Raw genomic sequence first — 23,916 nt, forward strand, 5'->3', positions numbered from 1 at the left:
CATAACTTGTTGTAGAGCTTGTTGTTCGGGAAATACATAAATCCTCACTAGTCATTTTTGTTCTTACAATCTAGCGTCTAAGAAAATAAATGCAGGTGTCTTTTTCTGCATAAATAAAGAAACGTGGACATATATTTGGTTTGTTTTGGTGGATAATTTTTGGTCAATTTGTAAGAGGATTGGTTACATGTTTTAGTGGTTTATCCATTTTTATTACTATTTAAAGAAAAAGACAGTTGCCATGGTTCGGTGAAATAGTACTAATCGATGTGTTAACCAAAAATGGAAAGTTCTTGAAGGGACCACTAAGTGCATTCCACGCGTCAAATACATGTGGTGAGATGAGAATCATGATGTTGAATGGATTATGTGATTTGGGAGATTTTCTTTTAATTGACTGTCACATTACTTATAATTTTTAAACTTATTTTTTATTTTTCTTTTTGGTAAATATTTTTTAATTTTTATTAAACGCATAATATTGATCACATTGCTACATTTTAATACACATGAGCCTTACTTTGTTAGGCTCACTTGTATTAGAATGTGTTAGCAACGTAGCCAATTTTGAATGTCGTACACCCATATTATAAACATCGAAATTAATAACACCACCACTTAACAGTGCGGCTCTACCATAGTTTAGTTGTCTTCTTCTTTACTTATAGCTGAGAGATTTTAAGTTTAATTCTTATCAAGGGCAAATTCGAACCAACTCAATTATTATGGTTAGTCAATTATGAGGCTTGACCTAGTACCTCACTGTTAGTATAAATAATATCGTATGTATGAAAAAAGAAAAAGACAGAGTGGCCATAAGTTTCGAAACGACGTGCTCTAACAAAGGACAATTGACTGAAAGGACTTGTTTCCGGCAATATTCGGTTCTAAGTCCCATATGAGCTTTGAGAATGGAAGTTCCAGAAGATTAGGTAATCAAGCTGCCTAACAAATGGATTCCACAATCAAGGAAACAAAAGAGAAGATTATAGAAAGCAAACAATACAAGTGATTTGCAAGAAAATAGCTTGTACATTCTAGAGACAGTAACACCACGTAACAATGCAGCCATGTTGCTTTTAGTCCACGAAAATTACATGCTTGCTCGATAAAAACCTATAACAAGTTCCCGACTTTGTATGGGGGTCACTTAAAAACTAGAACTGATAATATACCCGATACAAAGCTATATGGTAAGTTGTAGGCAGAACAAAAATGTGTAGTAAAATAAACGATGAAAATATCTGGATCAGAAACATGAGAAAAGTAAAAGAATGTTATTAATGTCGTACCTCAGAACGAACGTTTATTGAATTACAGTGACATGGTGTTATACAATCAACAACTTATTTCCTTGAACCAATTAATTTTGCTACAAATGGTTGAGGTCTACCTCACAACACCACGAACTGGCTACGACAGTAGATCTGAAGTTTTACATTTATTGGAAAGCAGGTAGTTATACTTACTTGAAAAAACCTAGGCTACAGACTTGAGAAGGACATTCAACACCGATTCTCGAGTTGGCAAAGCCGGAATAGCACCTCTCCCCATCACAGTCAATGCGCCGCAAGCGTTGGCAAACAGGAGCGCATCTCTCAGTTTGTCCTCGTCCTGCATTTCAAATCCAGATGGCCACTCTTTTTAGGTTGACTGGCATAATCTACTGTTAGAAAAACATAATAATGTAGGATATAACTTCAAAAGCTATATTTTCAGTCAATAAAATGGACGACAAGTAGGGGTTAAATGCAGTAGATGCTTAAATCTAGTCTTTAATAAAGAAGCTCTACCACTATCCAACACTATGTTTATAATTTGAGAATTTAAACAAAAAATGTAGTTCCCAAGTCATATGATGAATAACAAATACGTCAAAAACATATAATGTTGAAATTATCTTCTACAACTCAAAAAGCAATTGTCACCTGTACTCTGTTCTAGCAACGTCTGGAATAAAGGTGACTTTCTTATTCTTCAAGAGGCAAGATCACAGTTGCCCAGTTAATTAGGAAAGGATTTCCAAGGAAGATAACTAGTACGTAGAGAGTTTAGGCTATCGTTTTTCAATTTAACCCAATGATACCCCTCCTCCCTAACCTTTAACAATGTAACCCACTAACACTAAAATAACCCTAGTACGTAGACGAGGGGATTGGAAAAGGATTTGACATGAAGAAAACTCATTCATTCTAATCCTACCATTTTTTGGATAGGATTTGAATGGATAGATTTCTTCATGAGTAATCCATCTTCTATCCTCTAGTTGGTCATAGTTTTTTCTTTTCTCCCCTCAACATGCCTTGAGATTAGGGATTTACCCATTCCCAATCCAATCCTACGTATCAAACAAGCCCCAAAGTTCTCTAAATTTTTGTGTCCGAGATGCAGTACCTGAAGCAAAGAAAGATCAACAGCTAGCTGTGATAATATTCCAGCCACAAATGCGTCCCCAGCACCAGTGGTGTCCACTACATCTACCTTCATACCCTTGACTCTTCCACCGAATTCCTGCAAATACATATAATGTGCGGTTTCAGATACACAAACGCTAGGAAGAGAAGTATATTGCGGTTTCAGAAATGTTTGGAAAAAGATGCGCAAAGAGAAGCAAGCAGTCTAAATTGGTCCTACTTGGTATTCACACGAGAATCAAATTAATTGCTTTTACTGAGATTGCTAATAAAATCAAACTAATTCACCAAAATTGATATATACTCACTTTATAGTATCATCAATATCAAACTGTGCAATTAATACATTCATCATTTTTTTTCATAAACTTGCAACAGATCTCAAACACTCTTATGATATTACTTGAACTACTTTTTTATTAAATTAATAATACTCTAAGATTCAGACGTTATAATGCATGAGTCAATGTGTAACAGCATATTTGAAAGCTTACCTTGGTGTAGTACCTGCAACCATCAGGGCCCTCAGTGACCAGAAGTAATTTAAGATTTGGGTGGTACAATTTTCGAACAACATTTTCATCATATGGATCTTCTCCTTCCGTTAGAAAAGAAATCTCTTCTTCACTTATCTGAAAAACAAATAATCAAATTTTCTGACGCAATATTTCCAATTTCTTTTAGCACTTCCCCTTTACCATTTTCACAAAAGGGGCAATGAAAATCAAATATGAACCTGCATAGTTAAAGGTTTAATTACCTTGATAACATCAGCAGAGTCCCATATACTCAAAATTCCTTCTCTAGCACTCTTTGCGGAAGGCCACAGTGGAAGCCTGAGGTTGGGATCGTAGGACAGAACTACACCAGCGTCCTTTGCAGCTTTTGTTGCTGCAATATGAGCCGACTTGCATGGTTCCGTGATAAGACTTATAGAACCATAATGTAATATTTTTGCCTGCCACAGGATGGTCAAGACAGATTCCGAACATTACTATAAAGAAAATGACTAACAAGTCAAATAAAAAATGGGTGGTGCTATCCACACACCACCCCTTTTTACTTTCTGCACAGCACAGCCCTCTCAATTTCCGGCCAACGGATTGAATGAATTGAAGAAGATCAAAGGACAGAAATTAACAAGAGGTGTGTGGATAGCACCACCTTAAAAAATAAACGGACAAAACTCTGCAAAATAAAATCATGTCAAACAGGCATGCAAGTTGATATCCAACAATAAGAAGAGCCCAAAATGGGGTGACCAAAATTAAACACACTGATACTGGAGTCTGCAGCCGTCATGATGTCTCAGATGCATAAATGTAAGTGGGTTTGGAACTTTGGATTCTGGAATAAAGAGTTCAAATTTAAGTATCCTTCTCATGTGAGGTGTACTATGTGATATTGAAAAGTTGGTTTAGGTTTACCAGTCTTTAATCAGATGATATACCATGCAAGATAGTTAGTTCTCTAGACATTTCCTTTATAACTAATATTTATCTTTGCCTTCTTTTGACTCTTTACAATTATAATCTTTCAGTGTTATTTAACTAACAACAGCAACTGTTTCATACCTTCCTAATTAAATCAAAATCAAGTTCAGCTTCTTGAAGCAACATATCAGCACTAGGGTTACGATAAAACATGAACTCACGTTCCCCATCACTCCTCAATGTAACAAATGCTAAAGCAGTTCGTGCACCAGGATCAAAACGCAATCCCTCATTGTTCACATTATTCTCCTTTAGTATATCAGCAAGCATGTATCCAAATTCATCTTCCCCGACCTACAGGCATTGCATAAATATAAAATACCTGAAAGGATAAGATTGCCCGGAACTTAAGATTTTATAAAACAGTAAAAAATTGGCACAACACAAGAGAACTAGTTTTGTTTTTGTTTTGCTACTTTAATGCAGAAGAAGAACTCAGATGCAACAATACAGCTAAGAAATACAATAGAAAACTAGGTTGGAAGTGTCTAAGCATGCACAAGGCAACTATGATAGGCAAGGTACGCTATGTTGAAAGTGGTCAAATTATTAGTTAATGACTCAAAATATTAGTTAACTGTGGACTTCATATAGAAACCAGAATAACAATAATATGGATACATATGTTTAAAATGATACCTTTCCAATAAAAGCTGATGAGCCACCAAGACGAGCTATGCCAACTGCAACATTAGCAGGGGCTCCTCCAGCAGCTTTTTTAAATGCAGGTGCTTCAGCCAATGAAAGTCCATTAGTAGTTGGGACAAAATCAATCAGCATTTCCCCGAAACAAACCACAAGGGAGGATTCTTTTGTGTCCGATAGCACATCTCCTGCAAATGCTTTTCCTAAAATATTTTACCGTCAGACAGTGAAAGGCTCAGTTTTTAAGAACAGAAATTTTGATAATTAAGTAAGCAGAAGATCAAAAGCTGTATGGTAATGTCACTCATGATTCAAGTCATATGCAAAGCACGTTCTGCACAAATAGCGAAATTTAAGAAAGCACAAGCTCATGGTCCTAATTACAGCAATCCAAGAACAATGTGTAGAATCCAGGAATTTAGTTTGGCAATTTCATGGTGTGCACATTTACTGAACAGTGACATCAAAATAGAACTTGCAGTGCATTATAAAATGAGACAACTTGGATGCCTAAAGAGCATCAGGAGTAAAGGTGGAATTAAGACAAAGTCAAGACAATCAAGATGGAATCAAGACAACTACGAGTAGATCAAGACATCACCTGACCTCTAGAGTACTTCCGGGTTTTGGTTAGGGTTAAAGAGACTGAACTATGATAAGTTCTTCGAGCGACAAACATAGAGATAGCATGTGCCGAGAAGTCTAGAATAGGATATGACTAAGATCCTTAGGAGTAACTAAAAACTGAATAGACATTAGGCACAATAAAAAGTCAAAACACAAAAAATCACAACTAAATTAACATTCAGGATGCCTAAAAGCTGTCCTGGAAGACAAGGACATTGGCTGGTCAACCAGCCACACTCTAAGTGGGCTGAAAGGTTTTCTCGGGGAACCAGATACCCCTGGTCAACCAAAGATTTCAGCAGTCGACCAAGATAACTCGGCTACCACAGCTTTTCGGTGGACAAGGGTCTTTTACCAGTGAATTATCCCCTTCAACTATCTTTACAAAATCAAACTTTCAAATGTATTTGACATGTTGACCATGAGCTGCTGGCTCTGTTTGAACCTAAATGCTCCTATAACTCTCGGAAGAGAGCAATACCAAGGGAGTGATGCTCCTCTCAACTGTCCCATGGCCAATCGAAACATCTCTTTTAGGTTTTGGATGCTTAGTGGATTCCCCACCTCTTCTCTAATGGAGGACTTCAGTGTGAACACTGACGTAAGTTATCTGGTATATTATGCTGGAATCTGTTTTGCTTTGCCTAGATTGTTTTAATCCTTACTAGAACATTTCTCCTCGATGCCAGCATGCACTGCTCTCCAGTCTCTACCTCGGAACTTTCCAATATCCTTCCTTCTTGTTTCCTTCTCATATTGCGGAATCCTAAAATCCTAAACTGGATGACATTTCTTAACATTTTGCATTTGCATTTATTTTACAATTAAAAGGTCCCGAAACATCGCTTGCAGCTTTCACTTCATTTGCCAAAGATAAAGATAAAATCGGGACACTTATAGAGCTAGACGTCTCACATATGTAGTCAACAAGAACCAATCACAACAATGCAATTCTAACATTCATGATCCAAATACCCAAACGAAAATTTGACCAGAAAATGCAAATAATGCCCAACAAACTCCAAATACCCAAATGAACAATTCATACAGTACTTCAATCCAATCCAGGAACATCACACAAACGCCCCCAAATGAACAATTCATACAATACTTCAATCCAATTCAGGAACATCACACAAACGCCCCCAAAGTACGTCATAATTCAGCAAAATAATCAGATAGATAAACCAAACAAAACCAGTATTCCAAAGAGGCTGATAGAACTCAGAAACCAAAGCATTACCTTGGACATTCGATCTGGCAATGGAGGAAGAACTGAGAGGTGGTGGGGAAGCAAATGCAGAGGCTCTGACTGTCCGTTGACTAAAAGAAACTGAATTGCGAGGCAAAGAAACCACCCCGCCGAAGCAGAAAGCAGTAGAATGAAGAGCCATCAAAACAATCGCAGAGCCAGAAGAGAATTCGAACCAGTTGAGATCTTCCAAATTCGATTTTACTCTGAAGCTCTTGCGGAATGGAAAATGGCGGCGGAGAAAGCAAAGCGGGAGAGTAGTAGCGTAGTCGTAATGTTTGTCGCCTCGTCAAAGTTCTTTGGACTGCCGATGGACTACGTTATTCTAAATGGTTGGTCCCCCCGAAGCCGTTGTTTTGTTGCCATGTGTGACGAAATCTATTCCATCGTCTATTCTATTCTCACCAGACAAAATTTGATTTTGAATCGGGCATTCCATCGCATAATTTGAATATTCTGCGGACCATAGTGTTCGAAATTTAAGATCAGAAAATTCGGACTTTTGGTTTATATGAAAGCTCTATAAAAAATCTAAATTTTTTTAATTGCGTGAGATGAGACAACGAAATGAGTTAATAAGAATCGTCAGATTTAATTTCAGTAATCCAAATCGTTTTGTCCTTAAACTCCTGTACTCCGGTGTATTTGATGCAGTAGTCAATATTATAAATGAGTGTTACAAAGGGAGTTACGTTGCGAGCCTTTAAAATTAGTGTTAGGGAAGGGTATTTTTGATTTCATGCTTGTTTGCGAGGCACAAAAACGTAGCACCATCGTTGTGATACCAAAAGTGAGTGTGACGGCAAAATGTGTCAAATTTCTGTGTTGAAATGATTACAATGCACCTTTGGTGTGATGTCAAAAGCATGAGCGAGTCCAAACATAGACTAAGTTCGTATATGTTCTTATTGTCCTACATCAGAGCAAACATCGTCATGGCTATACTATGGTAAGAATTTTATACACCAATTTAGCGCAAGACTATGAAAACGGGAAGAATTCAGGAAACGATGAAGACGGAGAAAATTCCAACAATAACACACCCACACAGAAGGAGCTGGAAAATCAAGTACTGTCAAGTAATTCTTATTGTGTCATAACGAGAGTGAGTAAGTTGTAACAAAACACTCCACTGACTCGCCCTTACTATGATACATCATGCACAATTAAGTTAAGACTTAAATCATCTTTATGACTTAATACAAATCCCAATGGGTTCGGTCCCAACGTGGCTCGTTAACCCAAAAATAATACTAGGCTCAAATTGAACCCCTAAATGCCGATATGATTAATTAACTAATTTAACTTATTAGATTCAAAACTAATAAATCTAATTAACTATATTCGGCACGTGTTCAATTTTATATAATATTAGAGTGCGATTCCAATTGTTTTAGTGAATTAAACCACTTTTTTTTCTTTCTCTCTCTTAACAAGGACAATAATCATTAATCATTGAGAGTCAGTTAGACGACCATAAGAGCAACTCCAGGAAAGGGCCCGATGGCCGGTGGGAGGAGGTCCAGCGGTGAAGGGTCTGAGTGAGGGTGGGAGCCCGAGTTGCAGGCCCGTGGAAAATTGACAAGCTTGGTCCCCGAGCCTTGTGACGTCACGCTGACGCAAGGGCTGGGTCCGGCCTTTTTTTTTATTTTTTTTGTGTCAGGCGCGTGCCCCTCACTCTCGAGTGGGGGCGCGTCGTCCAACAGGATTTCAGGGGGGAAGGCCCGCGCTCTCAGACATCCCAGTTACCATTGGGAAGCCACGTGGCTTCCCACGGTCTGTTCGATCCCAACGGTTCTTTAATAAGAACTGTCCGATTTGCAACGGTAATAAAAAAAAAGCTGATTTTATATCAACCGTTCGATCTGAGATCAACGGTTGATATTAATCTGCTTTATAAATTAAAAAAAAGAAAAGAAAAAATAGTTTTAAAATTAAGAAAAGTTACCGTTGTGACATGTGGCACAATTTGAAGTGTTGGAATTCAAAATTTTTTAAATCCAACGGTAGAGATTAATTATTTGAATAAAAATTAAAAAAAAATTGTAAAAAAATCCGAAAAATTTGTAAAAAAATCTGAAAAAAATTTGTAAAAAAAATTGTTTTTTTTTTAATAAAATGACACGTGGCGCAACAAGAACGATTTAAAAAATCTTATCCGAAATTACAAATAATTTTATTTTGTATTATTTAAACAAACAAAAAAAAAACTAATATTTTATTGCCTATTGCCAGAGGGTGGAGATACAAATGGAAATTACTATTCATTAATGGCAGTTACTATTCATTAAAGGCAGTTACTGTTCAATATGATGGATTCAATAGTGGATTGCCAAGGGGGAGGGCTCCATGGTTGGAGTTGATCTAAGTGATACCAAACCCGTTCATACCAATATAGCATGTATGTATGTATATATGTAGAAAATCTTTCACATTGAATTGGTATGAGCTTTTACCGAAAAAAAACAGAGCAATTGGACCTTAGGCCTTTTGTGGACTCGACCTAAAGAGGAATTCATTGGGCCTTATGAGTGTTGAGGTCCATTTTAATAAAAATAAATAAAAACATCTAATTAATTTCCCGGTTTAGTGCGGTTGAATTCGGTTTTTATTGTCTACAAATCGAAAATTAAATTGGCCTGAACCGGTTTTGTAGCCCAGCAGACACAAACCACGAACCACAAAACAGAACCCTAAGGGTGTGTTTATTGCATCAGACTATCTTAGACTGGATTAACTTCAGGAACTAAACTGGATTGGCTTGGCATGAACATTGGACTAACTTCAGAAACTAAGTTGCATTAGTTTGACATGAATTGGCTTCGCATGGACTAAGCAGTACTAGAATTGTGAAACGTTTGGTGCAGTACCGGACTGGCCCAGACTAAACTTTTTTAATTATGAAAACTTCCACTTTCTTGTCAAAAACTTTTTTCAAGAGAGAAGATGCTTCATTCAGAATACCATTAATTTGCTTTACATGAAAGTCTACATATTTTTTCATCATTGTCAGCCACCAATACATTTACAAATTGCAACTACTTAGTGCTTAAACTTGAGTTCCTTCACATATTCTTCAGTGCCCTTCAACCACTTGTCTACATCTTGAGTGCTTGAATTGCAACAGCGCAGTCTACGGAGTGTCCAGAATATGTAAACCCATGAAAAAAAGAACCAAGCTTGCTGCTGACATCTGAAACTTCTGGGCTCACAAGAACAATGCATTGGCATTTATGAACCTAAAGTTAAACTAATGCATCAAGTGTAAGATTATTATTGCGGAAACAAACTTGAACACAAATACAATTACCCACTAACCTTGCGAAACCATTGCAGCTTAAGAAAATAGAGCTCTTCTACCCTCGACACTACTGTATGCAATTAACATATAATGGGGCTTGTTCTTTTGCGTAATTAGTGTGAATGCAGGACCCCTATTATATATCCTCAGTGGTGGTATTTGATTAGGTTACTTCCCATCATGTAATCCTAATACAATCATATAAACAAATATCCTTATCACCGCAAACCAAAGTTATCATATCAGAATAGTTAACTTATTGAAAACTGAGACTACTTAGAGCTGTGTATCAATCCAAATACATTCCCTGATAGCTTTACAAGTATAGTTCATCCCAAACTCTTATGACTTCAATCCCTTAAGCACGTGTAAAACAAGCGATAAGCTCTAATTAAGCTTACATTCTCCCACTAAAGCTAACACATGTTTTACATAAGCCACCATATAAGAAATCATTCTTGAGTGGCCACGAGAATAGGAACAACAAAATCCCAGTAACAAGTTTCTGTCATTGGCTAGCATTCATGAAGAACTAAAGGGAATTATGTCATAGAATTCACAAACATGCAAAGTAAGACTAACCACCTCCCCACTGAAGTCAACTGTTGTATTCTGATGTGTATAATTGATAAATGGCATTCCCAATTCACTGACACCGCCAATGGCCAATATTTACAGTCATGAATTAACAATCTCGAAGGATTTTCCGCACATCATATACAACAAGAGCTTATCCCAGACCATCAATTTAAACATTAACAACAGCTACATTCATGTGATTCGAGTTTCACCATAACAAAAAACCAGAAAATCCATAAAGCAGCACACAAATGCATATTATCACAAGCATACAACCAACACCGGGTGTAAAAAGACCCACATATAACAATATCGGTCAGAAATCCATCAATATTTGAAGCAAAAACAACACAATAAACCGAACGGACAAAACCCAAAGCAAAAACAAACACATGCAATCAAAATACAGAATACACCAAGTAATGAATCAATGGAAGATCAACTTTATCATTTCCAATTGCCCTGTAATGTATTGAGCAACCTCCGTCAAGCCAGGACGCCCCTCCTATCAACAAATTGGGAAATTGCGAATAAGTACCTCAACCCAAAACAAAACATTGTCCCCAATCTCTCCAATAGCAATTACAATGGGGAATTCAAATCAAACCCAGCGAAAAATCCCAATTTTTTTCTTTCAATTTGGACAAAAAAGGGAGAAAAATGCAGTGAGGGCAATGAAAAGTGAGCTCACCTGGCGGTCGTCGATCTCTTGGGCCAAGACTCGAACGTGCTCGACGGCTCTGGCTTCCGAGAAGCAATTGAGAGGGACGCCGATCTCGACCTGCTTGATGAATGGAGGGAGGGAGAGAGAGAGAAGTAGATAGATAGGGCAAGGGAGAGAGAAGCAGATGAAGCAGATAGATAGAGCAAGGGAGAGAAGCGGACGAAGAGAAGCAGATGAAGCAGATAGATAGAGCAAGGGAAAGAAGCGGACGAAGAGAAGCAGATGAAGTGAAGCAGCGAAGGTCTTAGCAATCCGATGCTTTTTCGATGGGACTCGCTAAGACCGTCTAGCGACGTCCGGCTAGTCCCACTAAAGGTTGTCCTGCTGCGTAACAAACACGGTATTGCTCTAAATTTTAGTCCAGTGAAGGCTATTGGTGGCAACCAAACACAAGTTTCTAAAGCTACTGTAAAACCTCTCTCCACCGCTGACACACCTCAGAACGAAGCATAGAGAAGCCCGCCTCCATCACCATCCAGAACCAGCCTCCATCACCATCCAGAAAACCAAAGTTGAAGAAGAAGAAGGCCGCACCATCCTCCACGGACCACCAAAACGATCGTCACTCAGAAACAAAGGAAGAAAGATCCAATGAGCGACATCGCTAATAAGGGCGAATACGGGAAGGACCAACAAAGGTCAACAAGGGTGTTGGCACACCCTCCTATTAAAACGCGAAAATCGCAAGAAAAAGTGAAGCGTGTTCTAAAATCGATTGTGGGTGCAGTGGAATAAATAAACAGGACATAAAATTCATGAGGTTTCTCTACAGTCAGTGTGACTGGAGTACATCCTTGGGGGCAGCAGTGATGCTTTCATTGTAATCTGCATCACTGTAATCTGCAATAATAAGAGTACAAAGATAACTCTATCTATTATCTCCTATCCTCTTCTTTCCTCTCTCTCTACCGTGAGTCTCTCTGTATGTTTTTTTTTTATTGCATTCGAGTGCTCTATTTATAGAGTAACTCGTATTATTACAATTTGACATTTACAACACCCAATGTAGAAAAACGATCTCCTGCATCCAAAGTCAATTTCCATTTTCATGGGTATTGAAAACTTATGCCAAAGTTGAAAACCCATTCTGTGTGAGAATTGGAAAGTCTTCCAAGGTACTGTGGGCATTCACTACCCAGCAGTATTTTCAACACTCCCCCTTGGATGCCCACATATCAACATCAGTTACCTCGTTAAGACCTTGATCTGTTTTGGATGCTCCCCTTGTTTTCAAATCATTTAAGTTGATCGTTGATCATTCTGCTTCAGTCTCTTAGTAAGAAAAGTTGCCGAAAGAGATGTTTTACTTGTTAACTTTCTATAGGCTTGTTCTTGAACTGAGCTGGAGGGCTTTCTGCTAGACTGCTTCAAAAGTCTGAATTTACTACTTTTATCTGAAGCTGAATTTTATTCAAGGGTGGTGGACACTTGACCTTGAATCGGACTTGTGATATCTTCAAGGACCTTCGAGACTTGATCTTGAATGAAATTGGACCATGAGGAGCTTCACGTGGCAAGTGATCTTCGGTTTTATCGGGGATGCTTCAATGTATCATTTTCACTTTCCTTACTTGATCCCCTTGCTTAATTAGTATTTTCCCTGGGTTTCCCCCATGCATGTGTGGCATATTCTCCTACAGTATTTGCCTTCTGATGCAGGAGTGGAATGCAACCCTTGCATTTGGATGGTTCATTACTTCTTGGTGACTGGAGACCCAACTCCAACAACAGTTGAAGATGACTGCTCGAGAGCTAGGTAAGCAATCAGGAAAGGTTCCAGGCAGTCGGTTCCTTACCTGGAGTTTGAGTGGAGGTTCTGACATATTGCTTTCTTTATCCTTGTCTTTGCAGGTAAGAACAAGGACAAAGGAAAGGACATGGAGATTGCATGATATGAAATACTCTTGCTCTCGTCCCTGAAGATATGAGATGCTCTTGCTCTGGTATGACTTGTTTGAAGAGGTATTCTCGGAGAGGAATAAAACTGAGTATGTTGAGAGGTTTGGTTGCAGATGCATCTTCGGCAATGAGAGAGAGAGTTAGGAGTTTTGGATGTGTGCCTTGCCATGGAGGATGAAAGTCGACATATATAAGGATTTCCCCAATAGCAGGTAGTGGTGTGGATGTGACTTTGTCATCCACGCTTGTCGGCAACAGTGTTGTAGTTGGAATAGTAAAATTCACGCGTTTTCAAATTTATCAGAGATCTTTGACAAAGTTGTATGTGATATCCAAAAGTTGAGATTGCGTCTGAAAAATGCCAACAAACTTTATTCAGGAAAATCTGGCTTTTGAAATTCAGAGAGCTGTGCTTCTTCAGTCTCTGAACAAGTGGCTATGTTGCCTCTTCTTTTATAGAGGTATTGCTTGTATTCAAATTTGCACACTTTGAAGATTTCCCACTTGTGAAAATTGTCTCTGCTGTATTTCTGAGATTTCACTATATCCAACCTTTTTCTTTCATCAACTTCTGAAAATGGCTTGCCCATTGATAGGAGCATATTTATGCGACTTAGTATGTTTGTTTTCGTGCATTTATGTTCTTAGTTCTTAGTTATGTTAGTAGTTTAAGCCATTTTTGTGTGTTTGTAGGTTCTTTGGGCCAAGGATGCAAGAAGGTACATTTTGGAGCACTTTGGAGCATTTTTGGGCTAAGATTGGATGGTGCAAACATGGAGACATGAGGATGGACGTTTTGGGCTTTTGTGTGTGCAAGTGTGTGTGTGTAATTGCAAGGATAAACACATGCAAAGAAGCCCACATGCAAACTCAAGGCAAGAGAGGGAGAAAACACATGCAAAGAAGCCCACATGCAAAGTGAAGACAAAACTCATGGCAAAGGTGAAGGAATTGTGTGTGTTTTGTGATTGAAATGATGAAGCAAGTGTGTGCAAATGCAAAGGGGATCTAAACATGGACAGCACATGTCATGTGCAAAGGAGAAACAAAGATGACAACACACACATGCAAAGAAGAAAACAGCAAGAAAGGCATGTGCAAAAGAGAAACATGGACAACCAACAAATTCGTCAAAACTGCCTGTGCAGATTAGCTGACTTTGGAAGCATGTTACGAACAGCTCCGAATGAATGAGAGAATGAGCCTTATATGCTTGGAAAGCTACGGATGTCTATTTTCTGGAGAAATTTACAGATTGTTAATATCATTTTTCTAGAAGAAGTTATGAGCATTTTAACACTGAAAGGTTTAGAAACGGGCTAAGCAGATTTGGCTAATAAAAGGCACTTGTTTTGTGTTTTGCTTTGTCATCAACACTCAGCAGCAAATGGGGTTATGATTACACTCATTTGTCTTTGGAGCAAGTGGAAATGCACAGCTAGAAGAGAAGGCACAACACATGCAAAGGAAAGGAGAAACATGGGCTGAAAATGTGGGTGTTTGGTGCTTGAAATGATGAAGCATGTGTGTGTAAATGTAAAGGAAAATAGGGCAGAAAATGTGTGTGTGTTGTGGTTGAAATGATGAAGCATGTGTGTGTAAATGTAAAGAGGAAACATGCCAACACACACCCACACAAGCTGCACATGCAAAGGATATGGAGTGGTCCTCTCTCAAGCCTATAAATACCACCTTCCATATTCATAAAAAAAAACAGATTTTATCCTTGCCTTAGCCACACCTCTCCACCACCATTCTCTCCAAATTCAGCCAAAAATCACCCCTAGCCACACCACCCATCAACCCTAAACATTTCCATACCATTCCCCATCCATTCTACACCATAAAAACCACCCAAAACCGTCCAAAACCTCTAGTGCCGCTGCTTGCAAAGAAGGAGGAGTGCTTGGAGTTGTGCTAGCCATTCCATTGGAGTTGTTGGAGCATTCTAGGTGTATTCTACTTTGTTTTTCTATGTTTAATATCAATTGTTTTTGTTTAATTGCAAGTATGAGGAACTAAAACCTTACTTAGCTAGGGGGAAGTTCGAAGCCATGAACATGCTTGAGATATGAATTGATTTCTTCCAATTGTGATTTAATAAGTTGTGAATGCAATTCAATTAACTACTTTCTTCAAAACTAATTCTTGTATGTTGATTAAGGATGCATATTTAGTTTTCATGCATGAATTTGATGCTAGGATATAAATGAGTTTCACCTAATCGTTACAAGTTTATATTCATTGGTAGTGAAGGTTGCTAGTCACAATCGCGTTAATTGAATTCTTGGCAAACGTATCATGCATTCATAGTTACGAATGCCTCGTTAACACTTATGATTTTCATAGAACGTAATGATCTTTGATTGTATCTCTATTATGCATTCATGTAGAGGACTTTTGGAGAATAATTTGGATTGTCGTATGCATTCATCCAATTCAATAAATCAAGGAAAATCTGAGGATTAATTAGTGCATCACGGTTAATCTGGGGTGTTGAGTTTCATAATCTATTGAAAAGCAATTGGAAATCAATTCATGTACAAGTGTGTCATGTGTGAAGAATGGATCTCTAGCTAATCCATCAACCATATATTTAGTTTTACTTTTTATCTCAATCACAACCAAAACCAATACCCCCCATTTATTTTCTTGTATCAAAGTGTGCTTAAGTTTGTTTTGAACTCTTTGAGTCTAGTTTAGTGTTTTAAAGCCTACTTTTGTGTTTTTAAGTTTCTTCTTATATTTTTGAGTCAAGTGAGAGGTTATTAGCAAGCCCTCCTAATCCCCGGTCCAGAACGATCCCTACTTATACATATACTACAATTGTCAACAAGAGGGTTTAATTTGTGTGTTAACTTATTTTTCACATCAAATTTTGGCGCCGTTGCCGGGGATTAGCAAAATTGCTAATCCCTTGTGTTTTTGCCGTGTGTATTTAGTGTAATTTACCTAGTTTCTTATTTTGTTTTGTTTTCTTGGTTTAGGTACTAATGCATGACGCGGAGTTCTCAAACTGTGCATATCTTGGACTTTAACAACGATTTTGAACGTGATTTGAGAAGAAAGAGAAGGCATCCCGAACCTAGTGAACCTAGTTCAAGTTCAGAGGCCGAATCTGAGTTTGAAGAAGTGAAAGAAGAAGTTATGGCAGCAGACAATCGGACCATTAAAGAGCTTTCGGCCTCGGGGTTGACCAATGCTGCACCATTATGCATTCAATACCCCGCGGCTGCCCAAGGCAAGACCGATGAATTCGAGTTGAAGTCAAGCTTGTTGCACCACATTCCGAAATACCATGGGCTTTCCATGGAAGAGCCCAACAAGCATCTCAAGGAATTCGAGGTTGTTTGTTCGAGCATGACACCCATAAATGTCGACGGGAACATTCTGATGATGAAGGCTTTTCCATTCTCACTTTTGGAAAAGGCGAAGGATTGGCTTTACGAGTTAGCACCCGGAACGGTTACATCTTGGGATAGTATGAAAAGAGCTTTCTTGGAGAAGTTTTTCCCAACTTCAAGAGTCATTCTCTTGAGGAAACGGATTAGTGGCATCCAACAAGATCGAGGTGAATCATTTCCTTCTTATTATGAACGTTTTAAATCACTTGTTGCTTCTTGTCCACAGCATCAAATGAAGGAGGAGCTGCTCATTCAATACTTCTACGAAGGACTCCTTCCCATGGAACGCCAAATGCTTGATGCCTCGGCGGGAGGTGCGTTGGTGGATAAAACTCTGGGGGCTGCAAAAGTTCTAATTGCCAACCGAGCACATAATGCACAACAATATGAAGGTGTTGGACAAAGAGACCCCCCACGGCCACAAGTGAATGAGGTAAGTTCTATGCCCGAAATTCAATCCCAATTAGCTAACCTTACTTCTATTGTTTCTCAGTTGGCCGAGAGAATGAAGATTCATGGACCAAGTGTGTGTGGTGTGTGCTCTATGCAAGGACATGCCAATGATCAATGCCCTCAATTGATTGAGAATGGCGGTTGGGAATCTGCCAATGCCGTGGGTTTTGGGAACCAAAATCAACCACGCCATGATCCATACTCTAATACCTACAATCCGGGGTGGAGGGACCATCCAAATTTCAAATGGCGGGATCCTCAACAACCCCAACAACAAGGAGGATTTAGGCAGCAACCACCGGGCTTTTATACAAAGCCATTCGTCCCCAATCAAAACCAAGTGCAATCTGCCCCAACAACCTTAGGTATGTCTTTGGATAATGATCAAGTTGTTAAGTTACTTACTACTTTGACGCAGGAAGTACAAACTCAAAATAAGGAGAGACAAATCCAAGACAAACGGGTGGACAATTTGGAGAAGCAAATGGGTCAAATTGCAGAATTTATGGGGCAAATTAGAGAACAAGGCAGATTGCCTAGTTCAACCGTTATGAACCCAAATGGAGGATTTGAAACCGCTAAGGCCATCATGTTAAAAAGTGGTAAACAGGTTGGAACGGACTCAAATACATCCAAATCAAGTCAAGACGAGGAGGACAAGTTGCTGCAAGAAAAAGCACAGGGAGCAAAGCCCAAGGCCAAGGATGACCAAACCTTGCCGAATTCATCTATTCCTCCTAAACCGTCCCAAACCACCAAGGTAAGTCCCAATTCAACTTTTTCTAGTTCTATTCCACTAAATGTGCCCTTTCCTGGCAGGTTTAGGCAATCAAAGAAGGAAGAAGCTGAGAAGGACATTCTAGATACCTTTCGGAAAGTTCAAGTCAATATCCCGCTCCTTGATGCGATTAAGCAAGTCCCGAGGTATGCTAAGTTTTTGAAAGAACTTTGTACAACAAGGAGAAGGATTTCGAACAAAGAGGTGGTTCAAGTAAGTGAAAATGTCTCTGCTGTGTTACAAAAGAAATTACCCCCTAAATGCAAAGATCCGGGTAGTTTTACAATTCCGTGCGTTATTGGTAATACTAAGTTTGAACAATGCATGTTAGACTTAGGGGCTTCAATTAATGTTATGCCATACTCTATTTATGCATCTATGAACTTAGGTGAGCTTAAAAATGATGGTGTAATAATTCAATTAGCCGATCGTTCTAATGCATATCCAAAGGGTGTTTTGGAAGATGTTTTAGTGCAGGTTGGTAACTTGATTTTTCCAGCGGATTTCTATGTGCTTGACATGGAAGATTCACCCCATTCCACCCCATTGCCGATTCTATTAGGGAGGCCCTTCATGAAAACAGCCCCACCAAGATAGATGTGTTTAAAGGAACTTTAACGATGGAATTTGATGGGGAAGTCATTGATTTCAATCTTTCTGAAAGTATTAAATTTCCTAAAGACGATCATTCTTGCTTTTCTATTGATATAATTGATGATTTGGCGTAGGATTTTCTCGATTGTTTGGAGAGGGATACACTTGAAACAACAATTGTACAAGGAATTGGGCAAAAATCTGGTTTTGCCGTGCCTAGAAGTGTGGAGGAGGCCGAGATAGTGGCTGCCCTTGAGTCACTACCTCAGTATCATGGTAAGCCTTCTAACCCAATTTCAATTTCAGTCTCCACTAATAAGTTGTTACCCTCAGTAACTCAGGCACCCGTACTTGAGCTTAAACCATTGCCCGATCATTTAAAGTACGTCTTTCTGGGAGATAACGAGACATTACCCGTCATTGTCTCCTCATCACTCACGGCCATAGAGGAGGAGAAGTTGATCCGAGTGTTGAAAGAGCACAAGACGGCCATTGGGTGGACTTTGGCCGATATTAGGGGAATAAGCCCGACTACATGCATGCATCGCATACTTCTAGAGGAGGGGGCTAAACCAACTCGAGAGGCTCAGCGCCGTCTCAACCCTCCGATGATGGAAGTTGTGAAAAAGGAGATTATCAAACTTCTTGATTGTGGAGTAATTTATCCGATCTCTGATAGTCGTTGGGTATCACCGGTGCAATGTGTTCCGAAGAAGTCCGGAGTGACAGTGGTGAAAAATGCCGAGAATGAGCTTGTGCCAACCCGTATCCAAACAGGTTGGAGAGTGTGCATTGATTATAGGAAGCTCAACGCCACCACAAGGAAGGACCACTTCCCTTTGCCGTTCATTGATCAAATGCTTGAAAGGTTAGCCGGTCATTCTTTTTATTGTTTCCTTGATGGTTATTCTGGATATAATCAGATTGTCATAGCGCCGGATGACCAAGAAAAGACAACTTTTACATGCCCCTTTGGTACTTTTGCTTATCGTCGCATGCCTTTTGGTTTATGCAATGCTCCGGCCACGTTTCAAAGGTGTATGGTAAGTATCTTTTCAGATTTTGTGGAAAAGATTATTGAGGTATTTATGGATGATTTCAGTGTGTTTGGTGATTCATTTGATGGTTGTTTGGAAAATCTCACAAAAATTTTGAAACGATGTGTAGAAACTAACCTTGTGCTTAATTGGGAAAAATGTCACTTTATGGTTAGACAAGGCATAGTTCTAGGGCATATTGTTTCAGAAAGAGGAATTGAAGTGGATAAATCGAAAATAGATCTTATACGCTACTTACCCTCTCCTACTTCGGTTCGAGAGATTCGTTCGTTTCTTGGTCATGCAGGATTTTATAGGCGATTTATCAAGGACTTCTCCAAGATCTCAAACCCTCTTTGCCGTCTCCTCGAGAAAGATGTGGCATTTGACTTCAACGAGGAGTGTGAGAAGGCGTTCAATCACCTCAAAGAATTGCTAACTTCGGCCCCTATCATAGTTCCATCGAATTGGAGCTTTCCTTTTGAGCTTATGTGTGATGCTTCCGATTATGCATTAGGAGCTGTTTTGGGGCAAAGGAAGGAAAAGAGGCCGCATGTTATCTATTATGCCTCTCGGACTTTAAATGATGCACAATTGAATTATTGTACCACTGAAAAAGAACTTCTTGCTGTTGTATTTGCTTTAGATAAATTCCGTTCTTATTTGCTTGGTACTAAAGTTATTATTTATACTGACCATGCAGCATTGAAGTATTTATTCACCAAGAAGGAAGCCAAACCACGACTCATTCGTTGGATGCTTCTTCTCCAAGAGTTCGATATCGAAATCCGGGATAAGAAGGGAAGTGAAAACGTGGTGGCTGATCACTTGAGCCGTATGGTGCATGAGGAGGATGTCGTGCCTATCATAGAGACATTCCCAGATGAGCAACTGATGTCCGTCAAGGTAAGTGAACCGTGGTATGCTGATTTGGTGAATTATTTGGTGTCTAAACATGTTCCTAGTGAATTACTTAAACACCAATGTGATAAATTGAAGAAAGAGGCACGGTTTTATGTGTGGGATGACCCGTATTTATGGAAATATTGCCCTGACCAAGTTATACGTAGGTGTGTACACGATTCTGAGTTTAATGCTATTCTAACCTTTTGTCACACTTATGCTTGTGGGGGACACTTTGGCACTCAAAGAACAGCACTTAAGGTGTTAGAATGTGGTTTCTATTGGCCTACCATCTTTAGGGATGCTAGAACTTTTTGCATGTCTTGTGATAGATGCCAAAGAACGGGCAATATTGGTCCTAAACAACAAATGCCGCAAACCCCCATTTTTAGTGTTGAAATCTTTGATGTTTGGGGTATAGATTTCATGGGTCCTTTCCCTCCATCTTTTGGTTTCACTTATATCTTGCTAGCTGTTGATTATGTTTCCAAATGGGTGGAAGCCAAAGCCACCCGAACTAACGATTCAAAGGTTGTTGCAGATTTTGTGAAAACTAATATCTTTGCTAGGTTTGGCATGCCTAGAGTTCTCATTAGTGATGGAGGCTCTCACTTTTGTAATCGAACCATTAAAGCATTGCTCAAGAAGTACAAAGTGACGCATAAGGTATCCACCCCTTATCATCCTCAAACCAATGGGCAAGCGGAAGTTTCAAATCGGGAGATCAAGCAAATTCTTGAGAAAACCGTGGGGCCTTCAAGGAGAGATTGGAGTTTGCGCTTGGATGATGCATTGTGGGCCTATCGTACGGCCTACAAAACCCCTCTAGGTATGTCACCTTTTCGCCTCATTTATGGTAAACCATGTCATTTGCCCGTTGAATTGGAACATAGGGCGCATTGGGCTGTGAAGACCTTCAACATGGACATAGATGCAGCCGGGGTGCATAGAAAGCTCCAACTAAATGAACTCGAGGAGATTAGGCATGACGCTTATGAGAACGCTCGAATTTACAAGGACAAGACCAAGGCGTATCATGACAAGATGCTTCGTACCAAAACATTCTCCAAGGGGCAGAAAGTGCTCCTATTTGACTCTCGCCTTCGGTTATTCCCCGGTAAGTTACGTTCCAAGTGGATTGGGCCATTTATTGTTACTAATGTCTTTCCTCATGGTGCAGTCCAAGTCCAAAGCTTGAAAACAGGACATGAAATCAAGGTTAATGGGCATCGATTGAAGCCCTATTACGACCTGTTTGAGGAGCATGTGGTGGAGGATCTATCCCTCCATGCCGTGGGCACCAAAGATCATTGATGAATGATAGACGTCCGGCTGCACGACGTTAAAGAAAGCGCTTCTTGGGAGGCAACCCATGGAAATAAAGAAGACCTAGGAATTTCCGACTCCAAAACCAGGTGTTTGCGTTCTTTAACCCTCCTCTCTGTTGCTTTTACTTTGCCATGTTTATCATGTTTCCTCGTTGTTTGTTTGTTTGCTTTTGTGTGAGTTTATGTTTGAAACATTGAGGGCAATGTTAGATTTAAGTGTGGGGGGGTAAACAAGTTGTTGTTGCATGATTTTCGTGGGATTTTATTCACCTATCACTTACAATGTTGTTTCTTGCTGTTTTAAGTGTGTTTTTAAGCATGTTAGTATGTTTTGACATAAAAATCCGAAAATTTGACAAAAATTTGAAAAAATTGTTTTGAAAAAGCCAAAAAGAGTTTTTTTGTGTGTTTGTTTATGTCTTAGGGTACCTTCCAACACAAATAATGAGGATTTGGTTTTTAATTGCATGACTGTTAAAGAAAGTTATAAACATGGATGGAAGTTTGATATGCTCTTGATTTATGCTTGGTTATAGTTATAGTTTACGAATTCACATGTAATCACAAAGAAAAAAATCAGTTTTTGTAACATGCTTGAAGGAAGGAACTCAAACTAACACTACAACCTTGAGAGACTTGAGCCTAATACATTCTTTGGAGAGTTATTAATCTGTGCATTTTTGTTTTCTAAAGTCGTTGCATGATCTCATCATTCTTTGCTTGGTTGCTACTTAGAAGGCGTTTCATCATTTAGTTCCAAATACTAGAACTTATGCCCGTTCCATTCAAAGCATGACATTGATTTGCATAACACATATTCAAGATGAAGTTGTGTAGTGAACTAGAGCCAAAAAGCTTATCCCGTGCATATTTGTTTAAGTTTAACCCCGTTGAGCCTTGTTTAGCCTGTTTTCTTTGTTAAACCACATTTCCCTTACCTAGCCTAGATTAGGACTATCCATACCCTTGTTTTTAAAGCATAATGAAGCATGACTTAAAATGAATTCCTTTTGATTGTCCTTATGCAGAAAACAAGTGTGGGGGAATGAGATTTTTGTGTTTTGTGTGCCAAAAGAAAGTAATAAGGCACGGGTTAAAAAAAAAAAAAAAAAAAAAGAGTTTGAAATAAGTGAGGAAAGGCTCACAAGTGTTGTTTGTTGTAGAAAGGGTCCAAAAAGTTGAAATCGGCCCTAAAAAGTTGAATGAATAACCCCATTGTGTTTAAAGTTAGTTGCTGCATTCAAAGGGAATTCTAAGCATCAATTTCATTACTTTGTTTATTATGCTTTAAAAACGTTTGTTTCCTTACCTTTCATTGTTAGCCAATCAACCCTAACCCCGTTACAACCCTTAACTTCAATCTTGAGTGTTATGTGTTTCAATATGTGGAGTTTGGGATTGGTACGAGCATATGGTGTCCCTGGTTCTCGCATCTAAGTAGTAGCATTCCAGTCATGAGATCATATCTATACATGCTTAATAACTCCAGAAATTACTTTCTTTGCTATAAACATATGTGAGTGTTCGTTTTCATGTTTACATCAATCTTCTCACATACACCTAGTGTAGGGTGAGTAGTCAGAAAATCAGAGTGAAAATAAGAGTGTATCTTGCAAGGAATTGAGCAAATTCTCTAAGGCATGTTACTACATTCAAAACATCGTTTTAATTGGTTATATGTGAACTAGTATGTGGTGACTATGATTAAGTATGTGCTCAAGGGTAGAGAAGGCCAAAATATGTGGTTATGATGATCTTTTGCATGTCATGTTGCATTGAAAGTCCCTAAGGTAAATGTTGGAAGGTTTAGGTTTTGTTTTGTTCTTATGTTTTGTTTCTTTGTTTTGCTCGAGGACTAGCAAAAGCTAAGTGTGGGGGAATTTGATAGGAGCATATTTATGCGACTTAGTATGTTTGTTTTCGTGCATTTATGTTCTTAGTTCTTAGTTATGTTAGTAGTTTAAGCCATTTTTGTGTGTTTGTAGGTTCTTTGGGCCAAGGATGCAAGAAGGTACATTTTGGAGCACTTTGGAGCATTTTTGGGCTAAGATTGGATGGTGCAAACATGGAGACATGAGGATGGACGTTTTGGGCTTTTGTGTGTGCAAGTGTGTGTGTGTAATTGCAAGGATAAACACATGCAAAGAAGCCCACATGCAAACTCAAGGCAAGAGAGGGAGAAAACACATGCAAAGAAGCCCACATGCAAAGTGAAGACAAAACTCATGGCAAAGGTGAAGGAATTGTGTGTGTTTTGTGATTGAAATGATGAAGCAAGTGTGTGCAAATGCAAAGGGGATCTAAACATGGACAGCACATGTCATGTGCAAAGGAGAAACAAAGATGACAACACACACATGCAAAGAAGAAAACAGCAAGAAAGGCATGTGCAAAAGAGAAACATGGACAACCAACAAATTCGTCAAAACTGCCTGTGCAGATTAGCTGACTTTGGAAGCATGTTACGAACAGCTCCGAATGAATG

General features: G+C 39.0%; 1 protein-coding gene and 2 long non-coding RNA genes across 4 annotated transcripts; 1 reads left to right on the forward strand and 2 right to left on the reverse strand.

Moving 5' to 3' along the window:
* Positions 1–1,258: 1,258 nt before the first annotated feature.
* Positions 1,259–6,825, reverse strand: LOC126611505 (probable fructokinase-6, chloroplastic). Of its 2 annotated transcripts, XM_050279810.1 has the most exons (8): positions 6,681–6,825; positions 6,423–6,648; positions 4,547–4,755; positions 3,989–4,201; positions 3,175–3,372; positions 2,909–3,046; positions 2,395–2,511; positions 1,259–1,614 (listed from the first exon to the last, which is right to left on the reverse strand). In XM_050279810.1, exons 2-8 carry the CDS (start codon positions 6,571–6,573, stop codon positions 1,480–1,482), a joined length of 1,161 nt encoding a protein of 386 aa, XP_050135767.1. In that variant the 5' UTR covers positions 6,574–6,648; positions 6,681–6,825; the 3' UTR covers positions 1,259–1,479. The 2 variants fall into 2 exon arrangements, with proteins under 2 accessions (XP_050135767.1, XP_050135766.1); XM_050279809.1 differs by having other exon boundaries at positions 6,423–6,766.
* Positions 6,826–10,599: 3,774 nt separating this feature from the next.
* On the reverse strand, positions 10,600–11,430 carry LOC126611511 (uncharacterized). Its single transcript, XR_007618876.1, has 2 exons — positions 11,003–11,430; positions 10,600–10,816 (listed from the first exon to the last, which is right to left on the reverse strand). It is a non-coding gene; the product is annotated as an uncharacterized LOC126611511 (long non-coding RNA).
* Positions 10,987–12,049, forward strand: LOC126611514 (uncharacterized). The gene is made up of 2 exons (XR_007618879.1): positions 10,987–11,127; positions 11,183–12,049. It is a non-coding gene; the product is annotated as an uncharacterized LOC126611514 (long non-coding RNA).
* Positions 12,050–23,916: the final 11,867 nt, after the last annotated feature.

Source organism: Malus sylvestris, chromosome 17 (assembly GCF_916048215.2).
Source record: "Malus sylvestris chromosome 17, drMalSylv7.2, whole genome shotgun sequence".
Lineage (NCBI taxonomy): Eukaryota > Viridiplantae > Streptophyta > Magnoliopsida > Rosales > Rosaceae > Malus > Malus sylvestris.

What these genes read in the sequence shown, in the direction of transcription:
- LOC126611505 (XM_050279810.1), bottom strand. Translation starts at nt 6,573, where the DNA reads ATGGCTCTTCATTCTACTGCTTTCTGCTTCGGCGGGGTGGTTTCTTTG. An exon ending in ACTCTGCTGATGTTATCAAG is followed by an intron (nt 3,047 to 3,174) that starts GTAATTAAACCT and finishes TTTGTTTTTCAG; the next exon opens with ATAAGTGAAGAAGAGATTTC. An exon ending in GTTGCAGGTACTACACCAAG is followed by an intron (nt 2,512 to 2,908) that starts GTAAGCTTTCAA and finishes ATGTATTTGCAG; the next exon opens with GAATTCGGTGGAAGAGTCAA.